Source organism: Sapajus apella, unplaced genomic scaffold (genome assembly GCF_009761245.1).
Source record: "Sapajus apella isolate SASKATOON/1434 unplaced genomic scaffold, GSC_monkey_1.0 scaffold14, whole genome shotgun sequence".
Lineage (NCBI taxonomy): Eukaryota > Metazoa > Chordata > Mammalia > Primates > Cebidae > Sapajus > Sapajus apella.
The window spans coordinates 19,024,395-19,043,582 of record NW_022436954.1 but is presented as its reverse complement, the minus strand read 5'-3'; the positions used below and the strand labels follow the sequence as shown (position 1 = coordinate 19,043,582).

At 41.9% G+C, this 19,188-nt stretch overlaps 1 protein-coding gene across 2 annotated transcripts in view; it reads left to right on the top strand.

Annotated features, from left to right (window-relative positions):
• Positions 1-14,940, top strand: part of EXT2 (exostosin glycosyltransferase 2) — a 162,109-nt gene extending 147,169 nt beyond the window's left edge. For both annotated transcript variants that reach the window (XM_032283534.1, XM_032283535.1), the window contains 4 exons: positions 2,603-2,746; positions 4,360-4,488; positions 6,518-6,600; positions 14,153-14,940. In XM_032283534.1, coding sequence (XP_032139425.1) covers positions 2,603-2,746; positions 4,360-4,488; positions 6,518-6,600; positions 14,153-14,291 — 495 coding nt within the window. In that variant the 3' untranslated portion in view covers positions 14,292-14,940. The remainder of the gene's footprint in view (positions 1-2,602; positions 2,747-4,359; positions 4,489-6,517; positions 6,601-14,152) is intronic.
• Positions 14,941-19,188: the final 4,248 nt, after the last annotated feature.

The following is a 19,188-nucleotide window of genomic DNA, read 5'->3' as shown; positions in this document are numbered from 1 at the left end:
TACTAAAAATACAAAAATTAGCTGGGCATGGTGGCACGTGCCTGTAGTCCCAGCTACTCAGGAGGCTGAGGCAGGAGAATTGCCTGAACCCAGGAGGCGGAGGTTGCGGTGAGCCGAGATCGCGCCATTGCACTCCAGCCTGGGTAACAAGAGTGAAACTCCGTCTCAAAAAAAAAAAAAAAAAAAAAAAAAAAAATTTATAAGAGGAAAATACATAATAAGTAACCAAGATAACAGTGCAATCTAAAGTTTGGTAAAGGAAAGGATGGGGTTGGGGGGTGTGGCGAGGTGTGGCTGATTGGGGGTGCTGTTTGCCTCAGCAAGGAAGGTTCGAGAAGCCCTCTCAAAGTAGTCGACATTTAAGCAGGGACCTGATGGATGAGAAGGACCCAAGCGTTTGGAAGAGCTGGAACACTCCAGCAGAAGAAACAGAAAGAGCAGAGGGCTGAAGAACAGAAGGGCCTCTGGAGTGTGACGGGACACAGTGAGAGAAGAGGCGAAGGGGACGGGCCCTCTGTGACATGTGAGGAGTTCAGATAGTATTCTCAGTGCAGTAGGAAGCCATTTTCTGTTTTGTTTTGAAGGCGGGACCTTTCTTTAAATATTTTGGGAGTGATGTTATAGATTGAATTGTTGAAGTCCTAATCCTCAGTACCTCAAAATGTGACTTGATTTGGAAATCGGGTATTTTCAGAGGTTAATCAAGTTAAAATGTGGTCAGGGTGAGGAGCCCGGATTCACGGACTGATGTCCTTATCAAAAGGGGAAATTTAGACACAGAGATAGACTTGCATAGAGGGAAGATGGCCTAGGGAAGGTGGCCTTGTGAAGATGGAGGGTTGGAGTGAGGCATCTATAAGCCAAGCAATGCCAGAGATTGACAGCCAGCCGCCAGGAGCTGGGAAGAGGCAAGGAAACATTGTTCGACATGTTTCAGTGGTTGCATGGCCCTAACAACACCTCGTTTTCAGATTTCTGACCTCTAGAACTTAAAACTAATTTCTGATCTAAGTCCCACAGTTTGTAGTTCTTTGTTAACAGCAACCCTAGGAAACTTAACATGGCAGAGGATCCTAACACACTGGCTCTGCCCTAGGGAATGGCACGAGGTGTCCTTTCTGGACTCAGCAATACTCGAGTGTTGGGGAAGCTTCTATTTGCTCTGGCATATGATCATATGATCTTTATATATATTTAGGGAAATTGATGATGAAAATAACTCTATTAAAATAGGTATCAAATAAGATAGAAGGCACTGGTTGAATTACCCTGTGCAGAATACCCTAATATTCTTTTAGGAATGATCCTTTTAGGGATGCTGTGCAAATGAGGCTTGGGAAGGGCAAGAGTGGCAGGAAGGTGACAAGTTAGAAGGCTAGCACAGTAATCTTTGTGAGTGACGGTGGCGATTTGGGCTAGAGGGAATGGCACTAGAGGTGATAGGAGATAGAACTAGAGCCAGCAGGACTCACTAATGGATTGAACATGAGGAGGGGAGGGAATAAAGGCTGAGTCTTAGCTTTTGGGTTTGAGCAATTGGCCGGATGATTTATTGAGATGGAGAAGATTGGGAGAGTGACTTGTCTGGGGATATGGAATCAAGAGTTATGTTTTGGCCATGTTAGGTTTGTTTATCCAGATGGAGATACTAAGTGGTTGGCTATCTTAGGAACGTTTGGGGCTAAATATAAATTTAGAGGTCACCAGATTATTAATGGTATTTAAAGTGATTGAAGCTAGATGAGATTACTTAAAGAAAGAGAGTTTGAACAAGAGGATAGGGCCTAGGACTGAATTCTCAGGAACTGCATTATTTAGAAGTCTGGTGATGGTTGAGGAATTAGCAACAGAGTCTGAGAAGAGGCATCAAGACCAGCCAGCAAATTGTCACACTCATTCATGATATGGATCTTTTCAAAGTCAAACTAAATTACACAGAAATACGTGGGAGAAGGTATTGGAAGTTCCTTATCCCCAGCATACCCAATTCTGCTTAATCCAACAAAACGCTGTGTAAGGACCTTTCCAGATATGGAAATCAGTATTTGTTTTCATTGTGTTGCAGATTACAGAATCAGACAGCCCTTCTATCTTTTAGGCTTCCAATAGGTCATAAGAATGGGTGTATGTTCAAGAGAAATAGATGTGTTTTTTCGTTTGTTTTTTGTATTTTAAAGAAGTGGAGACTTTATCATAAGTTTTTACCATAATCACCAATTTAATACAAATCAGGGCAGTTGAGTTGCAGGGTTCCATTTATCCTTCATGTTGTGAATTCATTAAGAATGGAACCTATTTCATTAATCATATGTTAAGAGATTGCCTACCGTGGCCCAACTCAGTAAGCTGTTACCCCCACATGACTTGAAATTCCCAAGCACATACAGGAAGATTGGGAGGAAGTCAGAATCAGCATCTGTCTTTGACTATTGGCAGAATAACTCACACCTGTTTGATGGAACATCTCTAGAAGCCCATTATGACCTTCTTAGGTTATAATTGTTTGCATCTAGGAAGTCTGTTGATACCTGTTTGGATAACTCAGCACCGATTGATTGAGGTCTGAACGGGGGCTTGATTGTTATTGTGTGTCTGTTCTTAGGTCTGGCGGGAATTTCCTGACCGGTTGGTGGGCTACCCGGGTCGCCTGCATCTCTGGGATCATGAGATGAATAAGTGGAAGTATGAGTCCGAGTGGACGAATGAAGTGTCCATGGTGCTTACCGGGGCAGCTTTTTATCACAAGGTAAGGGGGCACAGTCTTGGGGCAAGTTGACAAAACTGAGAGAATGATACACATTTTATCTGATCCAGTTTAGTTTTTCATACCTGCCGAGAGGGCTTAGAAAAGCCATATTGTGTGACAGTATTTTACAAATAAGGCTATCCTTTTTCTAATTATAAAAGTAATGCATGTGCAGAGCAGAAAATACGAAAATACGTAAAATAGAATGAAGAAAAGTTAATTGTAATTCTGTCACTTAGAGATAACCATTTTATCGTTTAGATGCTTATTTCCAGCTTGCCATTTATTTATTTACTTAATTGTACATACACACAGACAGTTGTAAATATTCTCATTAGCCTGCTTTCTTCATGTATTGTATTCTGAGGCTTTTCTCATGTCATTAACATTTGTTCATAAACTATTATTTCTTAGCATAATTAAGATACCATTATATTAATGTTTTAGAAGTCATGTATAACTATTTTACTATCTCAGGTATTTCTTTCTGAATTTCTGCTATTTTAGATAATGCTTAATATCTGATGTTAGTGATTGATATCCATTTTCATAACTGTTTGTACTCATGACCATTGTGATAGATTCCCAGAAATAGAATTATTTTATCAAAGGGAATGAATATTTTGAGTTTTTTAAAGGTATATGCACATACATGTATATATACACATATACAACATGTACATATATATGTTGTCTGTGTATATGTGTGTGTGTATGTGTCTGCTGGTTTCAGTATTGTTTCTGTGAGTTTACACTCCCACCAGCAAAATATAAAGCTGTTTTACATGCCTTTTCTTGCATGAAATATGTTTAATAGAAAAGAAATTAGCAATTTTAATAAATAAAAGAATTGTGTTGTTTTAACTTTGATTACTAGTAAGATTGAAATTCCGTTTGTGTATTTATTAGTCTTTTATACTTCTTCTCTTCTGGGAATCATCACTTCATGGTTTTGTGTCTTTTTATTACGGAGAGATTGGGGAATATGCATTTGATTTTAGAATATTGAGTTCAATAGTAGGATGTTCCCTGGGAGTTAATGGCTCAATTAAACAATAATAACTTGTCTGTTGTCAGCAGTAGCATAAGAAACTGATGTCAGAAAAAAGGTCTGTTCAGCTCAACACAGTTCATTTAATTTAGCTAAATTCATATCGATTGTGTGTTGTTAGCTCAGCATTGCTGCCGTCAGTTTTCAGGTCTCTAGGTCCAGGAATGGTTTTTTATTTATTTTTTTATTTTGCAACAGGCAAATGAAAAAACAAAAACTGAGGTTTATGATTCATGGGATTTATGGTAGTAGACTATGTATGCTTTTCTTTTGACCCATTAATTTCTACACTATTTCATATATATGGTAGTTTTAGAATTGCCTCATTTTTCTTCTACTTTAAAAAGCACACACTTTGGAAGAAGAATGACCATATTGAACATGCTTGGTCACTTGACCAAAGGCATTCTAATACTTTCTTTTACCCTTCCTATTAATATGGCCCTGTGCTTAATCTTATGAGAGAAATTTTGTCCCCATGCCTTGGCTATGCTGCCCCTTATTTATCAGCCAAAGGGAACTGCTATTTTTTAATATTTCTTCTTTCTGTCTCACTTGACAGTATTTTAATTACCTGTATACATACAAAATGCCTGGGGATATCAAGAACTGGGTAGATGCCCATATGAACTGTGAAGATATTGCCATGAACTTCCTGGTGGCCAACGTCACGGGAAAAGCAGTTATCAAGGTAGGAGGTTCTGCTACTCACTTGCTTTGGGATCTTGGACAAGTATCTATTACCTAAGCCTAAGAAGTTCTTGTAACTATAAATTAAGTATAGGACTAGATAAACTTTAAGCTCTATTTTAGTTTAAGTTTCTATGATTGATGCGGTCACATTGGGAAATCAAAGCTAGGCTTTCACAATTTAAACACGTTTTCTTTTTTTATAGTTTCTTTAGTTGCAGTTTTTAACCTTCAGTATCAGAGATAAAAGCTATGATAGTCAATCTATAAATCAAAAACTTAAGTATATTCTCAAAGCTGATTTGGAATCTAGTTCTTTTAGTTAAAAGATGTAGTTTAAATTTTTCTTAAGGTAGCTTTTTTAAAAAAAATATATAGATGTTGAGAAAATAGTACACCTTATATAGTTATGTAATTGTAGTTATTCTAAACACAACAAATTTAATTGTTTTAAAATATCGATTACCAGTTTTTAAAAGTACCTTTCCCATAGCATATTAAAAGCTGAGAATACACAAAGATCCTATGGGAGGTCTTTGTATCTGTATAAGATGCCTATTTATTCCTCAAATTTAGACATTGCTCAAATAAGATCCCTAGATATGTAGAGAAGGTACACTTCTTTATATGAGTAGAATCATCTTGGTCTTTTTTCCTTCTAGATTAGAATTTCATGTGTGCAAATGGGCAATGCCAAGTTCCCTAGGAATCTGCCTAAAAAGCCAAATTCCTAGAGGAGCATATGCTGGAAGCATAGTATGGCATTACCCACTTATTCCTCATGCTGTTAGTTAATGAGAGAAGCCAGATTAAACCAAAGTGAATAGGGAAAGAGGAAAAATCACTCTCCGTGCTCACCAAACTTGCCTCAGTCCATACCCTGTCCCCCAGCTCTCTAAATAACTCAATGAACAGCTGACCACAAAAACAATTCAATAATGTAAATTGTGAGAGTTGTTTTTAAAGGACTACTCCCATTCCTAAATTTGCTTTTTTTTTTTAGACAGAGTCTTATTCTGTCACCCAGGCTGGAGCGCAATGGTATGATCTCGACTCGTTGCAACCTCTGCCTCCCGGGTTCAAGCAATTATCCTGCCTCAGCCTCCTGAGTAGCTGGGATTACAGGCGCCTGCCACCATGCCCAGCTAATTTTTATACTTTTAGTAGAGATGGGGTTTTGCCATATTGGCCAAGCTGGTCTTGAACTCCTGACCTCAGGTGATCCACCCACCTTGGCCTCCCAGAGTGCTGGGATTACAGGCATGAGCCACCAGGCCCGGCCCCAGATTTGCTTTTTAATACGCTTCAACATGTTTTTACCTGTGTCTGCACACTCTGGACAGTAACGCCCAGTGTCTCAATGCTTCTTCGCCTAGACTTAGTTATCTAGCTTTCTTTCCCTCCCATCTCTTCACTGTTTATTTATCTTCACTGGGTTGGGATAGCAGCTTCCCCTGAGTTTGCTAGAAAGATTGCTAGAAGTTTAAGGTTTGAGAGGGCAGAGGGGGATCAGGGAAAAAGATTCAGAGTATGAGGGATCATTCAATTTTTTTCTTAACTCGAGGGAATTACAAAATAACCTGGCATCTTCAAGAGCATGGTGCTGCCCATAGCATTTGCCATTAGCTGGAAGGAGGAGAAAGAGCGCCTGTTGGAACTAAGGTTATGGTGAAAGTTATGGGAAGCTGTATTTCATCGCCCTTATGGCTACAAGAACAAATGGTGTTTATACAAGGACCTTGGCAGTGAGAAAACAGTCATTAAACAGGAATTAAGGAGCTTGTCATCACCACTTCTTTCCAGTTACAGAAGGCAAAAGCCCTCCAAGCCTTTTTTATTGGGCCCTTGTGAGTTCTACTGTTGGCTGAGCCAGACAGAGTTGAATGGAGGAACGGCGAGGTGTGTGTGTGTGTGTGCACGCGCATGTAACATCTCAGCTTACAACACAGAGGAATGCAGTGTGGTGTCACAGCATGATTTTAATGTCCTTGACACTGACAGCCAGGTATGTTTTTGTCTCCCTCTGGCAGGTAACCCCACGAAAGAAATTCAAGTGTCCTGAGTGCACAGCCATAGATGGGCTTTCTCTAGACCAAACACACATGGTGGAGAGGTAAGTGAGCCTCCAACCAAAAGTGTGCCTTAGCCTCTGATCTCCTTTTCCTGCCTTAGGCCTGTTTATGGGACTTTGTTGGAGATATAAGGACAGCAGCTGGTAGCCATAGTCACCTCCATGTGCACTGTGGGAATTGGGTTAGTTCAAGCCCAGGTCACCCAAAGAATTAATTTGGAATACTACTCACTCAATTTGTAATGGCTGGAAGGGTCTTAAAAATATAGCTGGCCTTAAACTCCAGAAGACAGATTTTCCATGTGGACTAAGCAGTTAACCATCTACAGTCATTTGAGTGGAAGCTAGTTAATTCCAAGGAAATACTGGATTATTTTTCAGGGTAATAGCTCCATGTTATAGTAAAAGCTTGATTAGAAAGAATTAAACCAAGCCCCCCCAGAGACAAATTACCTTTGCTGACACTGTGGAAATGCCTGCCAAGAGCAGGATTGAAGGCAAAGCCCTTATGTTACAGACAGAGGGGCAAGAGAGCTCTAAAATACTCTTTTTATTTCAATTCAAGTCAGTTCCTCCACCAGCACACCTTTGTGTGGAATGTAATCCTAGGCCTTGTAGGTAAGTGTAAAAGGAGTGGGAGATGTGTATCTGAGTCTTCCCTTAAGACTGTACTAGACCTAATAGCTCTCACTTGTACCCGCAAAGTCCCCAAGCTTTAAAATGCCTGAATTAAATCTAATACTTTCAGAAGCAGTTCTTTATGCAAGACAGCAAGCTCTGACATCCCAGTAGCACTTGTCAGGGGACCAAAATGCACTCAGATAATGATATAGTAGCCTTTTGCAATATCTAGTTCAGATTTCACAAATCTCATGTGCCTCTGCTTGCAGAATTCATTTCTGAAATCTATCAGCTATATTAAAATTCTTCAAGCCTGAGAATTTTTGTGTGTATGTACAGAGTTGGCCTGGATTCTATAATATTTTACTCCTTTTTACCCTCTAAGTAATCTCTTTATCTTCTTCATACGTAAACATTACCCAGATGATATGACCTTTACCAGCTATTCATGTGAAATAATATACTATCACTGGCATCATAAGTATTTCACAGTTAAGCATAGCGACATTCACTGTCATAGCTCCTTTGGAAGAGACCCAATTGGACTTCTATTAGAGTACATGAAATTGTTATTTAAACCTACCTCATTGTCTACATTTGAGAAAGATTCATAACAGCAAGCTAAGTGGTTATTATTTGGGCTGAGTTAAAATGGTGAGGATATATGGTCCAGGAAAAGAAGTATAGGGAGAAAAGCTGACCTGATGATGGCCTTGAAGTTCATGTGGAGGCTAAACAACTCCTCTAGCACAATGATATCTTAACAAATGTAAAGAGGTTTAAAATTCAGTGAGGACTGGGTGTGATGGCTCATGCCTGTAATCCCAGCACTTTGGGAAGCCAAGGTGGGTGGATCACCTGAGATCAGGAGTTCAAGACCAGCCTGACCAACATGGTAAAACCCCATCTCTACTTAAAAAAAAAAAAAAAAAAAAAACTACAACATTAGCTGGACGTGGTGATGCACACCTATAATCCCAGCCACTCGGGAGGCTGAGGCAGGAGAATTGCTTGAACCCAGGAGACAGAGGTTGCAGTGAGCTGAGATCATGCCACTGCACTCCATCCTGGGCAACAAGAGCAAAACTCTGTCTAAAAAAAAAAAAAAAAAAATGCAGTGGGAGAGATTTAAGTTAAATATAATTATTATTAAATAATGATGTGAGTAACTAAGCTATGGAGTGAGTAACTAAGGGAGATATAGAGGCTTTCTCTTTGGAAGATTTTTTTTTTTTAAGAGAAAGGATCTTGCTCTGTTATGCCGTTATATAATTATGGCTCACTGCAACCTAAACTCCTAGGCTCAAGTGATCCTCTCATCTCAGCCTCCTCATCTGGTACTACAGGTGCATGCCACCATGCTAACTGGTTCTTAAATTTTTTGTAGAGACAAGGTCTCGCCATGTTATCAGGCTGGTCTTGAACTCCTGGCCTCATGGAATCCTCTCACCTAGGGCTCCCAAAGTGCTGGGATTACAGGCATGATAGGTTATGTTGTGATATGTAGGATGTATAGTTAGGAGGAGATGCTGATGAAGGGAGGGATTGGAGTGAACCGTTGGACTTTAACAGTATCAAGGACCTTAACAGTGTTACATATATATGTAACAATGCTATTTGTGATGCATGCTCTGAGAGAGGCTCAGAGGGCTATAATTGATCAGGTGAAAGAGAAGTAACTTTTTGCTAGGTTCATTATTAAGAATAACTTCCTAAAAGAGGTGACACTTGAAGTGATCCTTCAAAAATCACTAGGATCCCAATCAGTAAAGCCTTGGGCCAGAAGCAGAGACTCTCGGCAGTGGAAGCTGGATGATTTGTCAAGGGTGCCTGATCAGCAAGTTCAAGGTTTATTTGGCAAGCAATAAGAAGCCCAGTTTGGCTAGAGCTTAGAATGCTAGCCCATTAGTGCTGGACTCCAAAGGGCTTTGAATCCCCAAATAAGGAGCTAGAATTTTTTCCTTCGGGCTCTGGTAAGCTGTAGACTTTTCGAACATGAGGCTAGCTGGATCCAAGTATGGCTTTGAGATTAATTTGGAAGTAATGCACAGGATGGAACGAAGAGTGAAGAGATTGGAGAAAAGACCCGTTAGAAGAGCCTTTAACGAAGCTGCCTGTGGAAAGCAAGGAACAAATTAAATTACAAGCGATTTTATTTTTCCAAAGGAAGATGTATCTAAACCTGGTTTCCAACTGAATAGATGCAGGGAGGGTATGGAGAAGGACTTTAACAAAGACGCCTTTAAGATTTTGAGTAAAGAGGGGTGGTAGAAGTACCTTTAGCAGTGTAAGTAATAGGCTTAGGAGGAGACACTGATAAGGGAGAGATTAGAGTGAACTGCTGGACCTCAGCAGTGTCATTAATGGGGACAGGAGACGAGGTTAATCGGGGGTGAATTTGGAGAATAATAAGATAAGTGATTTGGGGGTCTTGCCTTCTGTATATACTATTTTTTTTTTTTTTTGGAAGACCGGAGTTTTATCATTACTGAAATCAGTCTCTGTATATATTTTTATATATGCATATCAAGATATAGATATGTAGAACTAGAATTTCAGAAAGAAGTTTTTAAAAAAAGTTGAGCCCAGCGATCCCTCAGTATCTATAGGGGATTTGTTCCAGGACCTCTGGAGGATACCAAAATCCACGCATGCTCAAGTCCCTTATATAAAATGGCCTAGGATTTGCATATAACCTTCACATATCCTTCTTTATAGTTTAAATCATCTCTAGATTACTTAGAATCCCTAATACAACATAACTGCTGTGTAAATAGTTGTTATATGGCGTTGTTTAGGGAATAGTGACATGAAAAAAAAAAAGTCTGTACATGTTTAGTGTAGATACAGTTTTTTTCCAAATGTCTTTGATCCAAGGTTGGTTTAATCTAAAACATGGAACCCTTGGATACGGATGGCTAACTGTATGTGGCAGTCGTTTGTCCAGAGAAAACCGTTGGCTAAAGAAAAGCAAAGGCAGAATCTTGAAAAATTCTGACATTTAGGAGACACAAAGAGTAACAAAACAGAGAGGCAACCACTGGAAGGGCCAGGATAGGACCAGGATATACAGTGCTCAGAAGCACGGAAGGAACAAGGAACAAGGAACAAGGAACAGAAGGTCTCTGAATTCAGTGGTTGTTGGTACCTTACAAAAATAATAGCCAGGTGTGGTGGTAGGCGCCTGTAGTCCCAGCTACTCGGGAGGCTGAGGCAGGGGTATCAGTTGAACTTAGGAGTTCAAGGCAGTACCACCCTACAACTGCACTCCTGCCTGGGCAACACAGCAAGATCCCCATCTGTAAAAAATAATAATAATATCATAGAGTATGAAGCCAAAGGGTTATAGAGTATGAGTTGCTGGTGAGAAAGTAGAGTTAGTGAATGTAAATTACCCTTTTGAGAAATTTAACAGAGAATAGAAGGAAACAAATCTGGAAATAGCAACTGGGAACAAAACTATATATATTAAAAATTGAGTCACTGAATTATTAAAGAAGGCATTTAAATTGGGAGGGAAGAAGACATGAGTTAAGCCATCTTGGGTAAAGAGCTGGTGTTAAAAATGTAGAATCCATCCTTCCTTTCTCTTCCTTCCCCCTGTCTTTGGCTGGTCTTCTGGCCTCAAATAGGCCTCCTGCCTCGGCCACCTAAATAGCTGGAATTATAGGTATGAGCATCCATGCCTAGCTGTTTTATTTTTAATAATCTTTGCAGAATATACTTTTATGCAAAACAATGAAAGCAGTTAACCACTTTACAAGTGTGTGACCTTGTGTTGGGTTTTGTGGTTCAGTAGATCATTTATTTCTATATTTGGGGGTCTGGGATCAGAAATCTCAGTTGTATAGGAGAATAGATTCCATTACTACAGCTTCTGTTTCCACCATCCGCTGTTAGTTCTTTAAGAACCAGAAGCATGTGGAGCTGTTCATTTTGACAAGTGTCTTCGCCAAGGTTAGGGCAATGTGACAGGCAAACAGTACTGATTTAAGAAAAAGAACATAGAATTTTGAATTAGGCCAATCTTTATTCAAATGATGAGTTTGCCATGCTTATTAGCTGTCTGACCTGAGGAAATTGACTTTACCTTATCCAAACTTCAATCTGTTTATCTCCTAACATAGAGTTATTAATATCTGTTAAATTATAATGTCCCTTCACAGGTTCAACAAATATTTATTGAGCGTCTTTGTCCCCACGCTGTTATGTGTGGGAATAAATGAAGCAGTGATACATGAAAGCCTGTAGCACAGGGCCTGGGAATGTTGGTTTCCTTCCCAGTTTCCCCAGCGTTAGTCCTAAAGACTGCTAATCACTTTAAGTAATGGTATGTTTTTGAAAGGAAAATAGAAAACCATTAGTTCTTTCTTCCCCAGACACCGGTCACTTCAGAGATAGTCATTGGCAGTTCTTGGTGTGTTTGTACTTGATTGGAACACCAACGCAGGAGAACAGTTACTGACATGGTAGCTGGACCCCTGACAGAACGCTCATGTGAGTCACCGGCAACCAGCCAAACTCCTGTCTCTCCTAACCTGCTCTCCAACCTAGACCCTCTGTGTGGAAAGAAAGTAGGAAGCATTGTTCCTACCTGGCAGGAGAGTTAAGGACCTTGACCATTCAAGAAGGCCCGCCGCTTCTCTAGTGCGGGGCTGTGTGAAGGAGAAAGAAGTACTCACTAGACCTGGGTTAGCCAGGGGCAGTGGTCAACAAATCAAGCTGGTCTGAGCCCCAGTGGCTTCTTGCCTATGACCCATTCCTGTTGGCAGATCTAGTTACAGAGGAGACATTGTCCTCAATACTCTCCACAGGGCCATGGAGCCATTATCCTCTGCCAAGAACCAGGATTCTTCTTTAATACACTCTTGCTAGTACCTACGCTGGGCATGGCTGGCCTTTGCTGGCCAGAGTCTGCGTGGATAACTAGAAAAGAGTCTGTACATGTTTACAGGCAGAACAACAGTCAAAAGTAAAACCTTGGAGAGATTTGATTTTATCTGTCATTGCTTTGACCCCATGATTGGAAGAGGGAAGTTATTGTCCCATGCTTGGTCCACCTCATTTTGTTCAAGTTCATCCGTCTTTTCCCAGTCTTCCTTCAACTTGGAACTAGGAACGCCACCTTCTGAGTCTCCAAAGACTTCCAGCAGGAGGGAAACTCAGTCACTGTCATGTAATGATAGAGTGTAATCCAAAGAGCAGGCTCTGTTGCCAGTGCAGACCTGAATTTAAAACCCAGTTCCACCACATTCTACTCTGGGTTCTTGGGCCAGTTACTTAACCTTTCTGAACCTTAATTTCTTTAACCCATAACATGAGGCTGCTATAAACCCAATAGTTGGGCAAGGGGGGTGATGAGTATGAGGGAGGATGACTTTAAGGAATTCATGAGATATGTATGTAAATTATTGTTAATTTCCAGTTCCCTTTTATTGGACCCTAGAATTACGTTAGTAAGTACATTTGTATCATCTAATTAAGACTTTAGCCTTAGAAGCCAGAATGCCTGCTTTGGCTCTAGGTTTTTCTAGTTATTTGACCTTTGAACATGCTATTTAGCCTCTCTGTATCTCAATCTTCCTATTATAAAATGGGAATAATAGTTCTACCCCATAGGGTTGTCATAAGGATTAACTGCATTGTTAATGCATAGAAAGCAATTTTAACACACTTTGGAACATATAGTAAGCAGTAGTGGTTGATTTGTGGTGTTGGTGGGTATGATGATGTTATGAGTTAAAAGCTCAAAATAATAACAGATTTTTTTTAGAAACATAATGACCAAGAGAGAAGATAATGGCAGTCTTCTTAATTAACTGCTTTCTTGCTAAAGCTCAAAGCACTTGAACAAAAACTTGATGAAAATAATTTGAAACAATGCTTGCAGTATCTCTGGGGACAGAAGAGACCTCTCTGGTCTGCGTCTTGACATTCAGGTCCTGCTTGGTGAAAGGTTCTGCCTCCAGTTAGAGTGTGTTCTTTTTGTAGCGCTCTCAGGTGTCTTGGGCCTGACTGAGGCGAGAGTGTTGACCTTTCTGAAATCCATCCTTGAGATCCTCTTGACTTCAAAAGCAGCTTTTCCAGGCTTGTTTTCCCCCTGGCCTGGTGCTGAAGCATCCTCATTACCCAGCTGTCACACTCAGTTGGCCTGATTGACCACAACCATTCCCGAACACATGCCTGACCTGCTCACCTCTGAGAAGCCTGGCTTTGGGGGTGGGGTGGAGGTAGGGAACCGGCCTCTCCCCTCCTCTAGTGGTGCTGTGCTGTACTGGCACTGAACTAGTTATTGCTAACAGTTCTGACATGGGAGTGACAAAAATGATGAAAATGATGAAGGCTGTCCTATGTGAACTTCAGCTTTCAGAGAAGAGCTTATGCACACTGACATAATTCCCAGAGATTGCCACTTATAGGCCCTCCGAAATGTTGGGTGAATGAATGGAGTGTTTATTGTTTGAAATCTGGCCCTGTCACCGTTTTTTGTCTTTCGTCCGTTTGTGAGCAAGATCTCTCCTCTGCCTTTTAAACTGCAATAAACCGAAGCTCAGATCCAAGTAGTTTTTTTTTTTTTTTTCTTTCCACCCTTTGCCTTCTTTTAGCTGGCATAGATGGGGTTAAGAATTGTTGGCAGCTAATCCACCTTGGTTTGAGGCCCTCTCACACTGAGCTGCAGGAATGACTGGAATTTGAGGGGGAGGGGAAAAGATATTCTGACCTTTGCAGGCCCATGGCCTCCAAGCAGCATCTCCGGTTCACGTTATCCCACTGAACTAATAGTCCAAGCACCCCCAGTTCACCTCTTTCAACCTTTCTCAGAACCTGGGAGGAGACTGTGGCTACTTGAGGCTTTTGGTTGATGTTGAACATCATATATTTTGCTGTTGTCTCTCAGCCTCTTGAACATTTTCTCTTTTCTCTCTGCCCCCATCCTTCTCATTCTGCTCAAACCCCTCCCTAAAACCTACAGGTCAGAGTGCATCAACAAGTTTGCTTCGGTCTTCGGGACCATGCCTCTCAAGGTGGTGGAGCACCGAGCTGACCCTGTCCTGTACAAAGATGACTTTCCCGAAAAACTGAAGAGCTTCCCCAACATTGGCAGCTTATGAAACGTGCCACTGGTGGAGGTGTGAATGGGAGGCTCGGATAGGGAGAGAACAAGGCCTGCCAGCACTCCGATGTCAGAGTAGTGGGTTAAGGGTGGAAGGCTGACCTACTTGGATCTCGGCACATACCCACCTAACCCACTTTCTCAAGAACAGAAACCTAGAAGGAATATCCAAGGACCTCGAGCTATGCCACCTCTGTTCTGTATTTTTTATGATCTCCGATGCGTTCTTCTAAAAAATGCCAAGTGGAAGCCTTTGCAGCATGCTCTAGGTTTAAATCCAGCTGAGGCTCCCTTTGTTTTCAGTTCCTGTATAACAATCTAGAAGGAAACTTCACAGGCTGTAAGACTGCTGGAGAAGAGAAACCTGTCAGCCTATGTTAGGTCTGGGGAATCATGTAAAAGGTGCCCGGAAGTCACTTTCAGTTGCTTACATCAGTGAGTTCTTTGGAGGAATAGCCAAGCCCAGAATTTGGTGCAAAACGCAGGCATCTTGGTGGGATTTGCTAAATGCCTTGGGACCCGGAGTGCCGGGACTGTTCACAGGAAGAGCACCAGCTGCTAAGTCAGGCTCCTGTCAGTTCCATGAACTGTTCCTCTTTGGTTTGGCTTTTTGATATAATTAAAATCATTTTTTATTCCTTTTTCTACTTGTCTTACACACCGATTCCTGATAGTCCAGGGAACCACCTTTCTCCTTTGGTATATTTAACTCCGTCTTTGGCCTAACAACAGGCATCAGCCTGTGTCTGGGAACCACTCCAGGAGGAATGGCTGGTGCTCTGTGCACCAAGCGTAAGAAGGTCCCAAATCGTAAACATTTTAAGAGCAGATGACTCAAAAACCTCCCGAGGAATCTTTTTGCTTCCTGATTAGATCCAGTCAATGTTTTATACGTATTGTCAGAGCAAAACAGAGGGTCTGTACTAGCCCTACAAGGAGTCACTCTAGCTGGTACCTGTAAAAGTTGTGGGAATGGTAACCCCCACCCCAAGGGGGTGCCCGAATTTCTCTCATTCTTTTGGTATAAACTTAACATTAGCCAGGGTGGCTCTGGCTAACGTTAAATGCTGCTGTACAACTGCTTTGCAACAGTTGCTGGTATATTTAAATCATTAGATTTCAGCATTTACTAGTTCTGCACATGTGTGAATTATACCTCTTTAAGCCCAGCTGATGAACAAATCTACCTTGGCAAATGTTAAATGTTATGGATTCGAAACAGATTTATCTGGCTCTAATATTAAGATTAGCCACAGTTTGGGCTTTAGCCATAACATGTGTCCCCAAAACACAAAATACATAACAATTTGCTTAGAATATGGATATAATTACAGAAACCTAGTTGTTATGCCAGTCAGCGACGCTCATACACCATCCATTGTTCTGCCGTGTGACGTGAAGGTAAGCAGTTATTATGCTGTAGTTTCATCAAGAGTCACTTCAGATGTGTGCCCCAGACTTTGAGAGGTCAGAAGATTTCAGAAGCAGCAAAGTTGGAGGTGGAAATCATAAGAGTTTTGTCTTCTTTCATATGAATGAGCGATCCAGTCATGGACTATTATTGCCAAGGGGACATGCGATCATCTCATCCAGTCTGTTCATTTTGCAAATGCAGAAACTGAAGCTGTGATTTTTTTCAGTGTCTGACAACAGCAAATACAGGTGCCTAACAAGTACTTTTGATTAGGGTAGTACGTACTGGTCAGTAGGAGACATGGGAAGCATTTTGGTCTCATATTCATAATATTGGGGATGATATGATAGAAAACAAGGAAAAAGGATTTCTGTTGTCACCCAGATACCAGAGGCTGACAAGAACAGTGAGGCCCTCTTACCTTTCTAGGGCTTTTCTAGTTTGTTCTCCAAGATGTGGGGCAGGTATAGCGGAGGGCCTAACATTGAAATCTCTGCTGAAAGCTATGGATTGTGCTGGCGTTGTGCATGTGTCGTATTGCCCTGGCTTCTTCAGATCTGTCTGCCCTTTGACTCATCACTGAAGGCACTACCTAAGTGGCTGGTTTCTAATGCAGCTTCTCTCCCAAAGGATACATTTTTCAATTTTTCTTTTTTAAAATCTTGATAGTCCTTTGATTTTAGAAAAGGAACTCTTTAATCAGAGTTCATTGTGAGCCCTAGAGAGCAGTGTGACTTTATCACCATCATAGGAGTCATTGGACTTTCAAGGCCTTACAACTCCATGTAAAGTGCCTCATTAATCCCAGGAATATTGGGGATTAGATCTTGCAACAAAGCATAAAACAATTTATGTTGAAGAAGGAACATTATATCCTAGGCATTTGAAACAACCTCAAAGATGACAATACCCTCCGAACAGATAGGCGGTACAGTCACGGTAGAAATTCGGGACAGGGTTATAGCAGGTGATGGTGACTCATGGATTCAGAATGGGCTAGAGACTCCACTTCCTTGCTGGTGTATTTCTGAGCTGCTCAACAGCAAACCTCACCCATAAGCTTAGGTCAGGATCGTCTGCCCTTGGGATGCCATAGAGCCTGGTTTCAGAAGCGGAACAATAATGCTAATTAAAATGTCATGTTCTGGCCTACAGCAGACAACAGCTGGTTTTAGATTAAGAAATCTTTTTAAAGAAATCACATCTTAACTGCCCTATAGACAGACGAACTTGAACTGGCCCTGGCCCAAGTGCACACTGAGCCACTGCCTTTGCCCCCAGGAACCTGACTGGGACGGGCCTGCTTGGAATGCAAGGGCTGAAAATACCTTTTTATTTTGCTGATTAACATTAGGTAGTTGTTAAAATGTTTATCTCATGTATTTTATGAACCCTCACACGTTTAGGCGTTAACCTCCTTTTCTGGGAGAATTAAAGAGGAAAACAGCAACTTTAGTTGTCAGAATCTCATATTCTTTCCTGCCAGCGATGCTCTGCTGTATCCTTTCTTTACTCAGTGTCGTTATGTCCAAAGCTCTGACTACCCTGGTTTCTCTGCCAAAGCCTCATCTGCTTCCAGCTGGGCTTTGAACTCGTGGTTTTTAAGTGCTAGTTTCTCTGCTGCCTTTGGAAAAAACTGACCGTCATGCTGGTCTGTGCTGACGTGGACTGGGAGTTGGAAGAGACAAACTCCCTCTTTGATCTCATTGGCCAAAGGTGTTGCTAATAACCCTGTGATCCCAGCTTCCTTCTAGGATGCGAGCCTCTGACAGGCACCATGCCAGCAAGGAAACTAGAGCATCTTTATCAACGAAAGATATCATGTTTCTAGCCACAGGTTCTGAAGTTGTGATTTGGGGTTAACATCCAAGAACCCCTGAGGGTTTTTAGCCAAGATAGTAATGAGAAAGTAGATGAAGCAGAGACTGGGTTTGGGAAGCAGTTGGGTTCTGGGAAGGCGCTTCCTGGCCCTGCAGTTAGGTCCTGTGGGGACCCAGCTGATAGGGCAAAGGCTTTGGGTGTTGGAGATTTCCCATCAGCCACGCATCCTGAGCCTGGTACGTTTCCTTTGCTTTGTAGCTTCTTTGGGGGTATTCTGCTTTTTCCATTTCTCTTGGCCCAGGTACTCTTCCATTGCAGCAAGAGAAGCCACAACGGGCTCTTCCCCAAGGAGCCCTGGCACGGAGAGGCAGAGCAGAGAATGCTAAACTCGCCCCATACCTCCTCCAGCCGCTTCCTGAGGAGCAGTTCTGGCAGGAGTGTTAACCATATTGGCAGCAACTTCCATCCAGAGAGACTTTGGAAGCAACTTAGCTTTCCACTGCAGGGCCTGAAGGCATATGAAACCTGTGGGGCCTGCCCCTACTCACCTTACCCCAGAGCTCTGGTCAAGCCCTGGAGCTTCTATGCTCAGCCTGTGTTTGGTACTCACCCACTTTCTACTTCTGAGTAAAGTCAAGGGCAGCATTTGGTCCCATTATACCAGCCACGCATCATTTGTGAACAGGCCTTATCAAGCTTATCTCGGCAGAGGAAAGTCAGGGAGGCAAGACCCACTCTAAATTTTAATGTTTCCCCTTCATTTTTAGGGTGGGAGCTGTGAGTTTATCTGAAGACTAGGTGAGGGCATTCTAAGCTGAAACCACAGCCTCTCTTCCACCTCCATTAAATGGACTGTTGGGGGCCGAGCACGGTGGCTTACGCCTGTAATCTCAGCACTTTGGGAGGCCGAGGCAGGTGGCCAACATGGTGAAACCTCATCTCTACTAAAAATATAAAAATTAACTGGGAATGGTGGCACACGCCTGTAGTCCCAGCTGCTTGGGAAGCTGAGGCAGGTAAATCGCTTGAACCCAGAGGCAGAGGTTGCAGTGAGCCGAGATTGTGTCACTGTACTCCAGCCTGGCGACAGAGCGAGACTCAGTCTCAAAAAAAAAAAAAAAAAAAAAAAAAAAAAAGGACTGTTAGGGATCCCCAGCTTCCCCACATTTCCTGGGAGGGTGTGTGGGTCTGTACAGGCAACCTTGTGTCATTTTTTAACATTTCTGGCTCTCCATTGCTGGCCACGGTGGGAAGATGACTAGACTAGAGAAAGTTTGGTCCCCTCTCCCAACTTTCCAGGCCTCTTTCCTTTTCAAGAAATAGTTGAATCACCAGCTTCTATATCTGGCATTTTGTTTCTTCACATTTGCAACCATTTCAGAGTAGAGGAGGTTTTTTTTTTTTTTTTGGAAACAGAGTCTCACTGTCTCATAGGCTGGAGTGCAGTGCCGTGACCATGGCTCACTGCTGCAACCTCAGACTCCTGAGCTCAAGCAATCTTCTCATCTCAGCCTTCCAAATATCTGGAACTAAAAGCGCACACCACCACACCTGGCTAAATTTTTTGTTTTTCTGTAGACATAGGGTCTTACTATATTGCCTAGGCTGGTCTCTAACTCCGGGGCTCAAGTGATCCTCCTGCTGCAGCATCCCAAAGTGT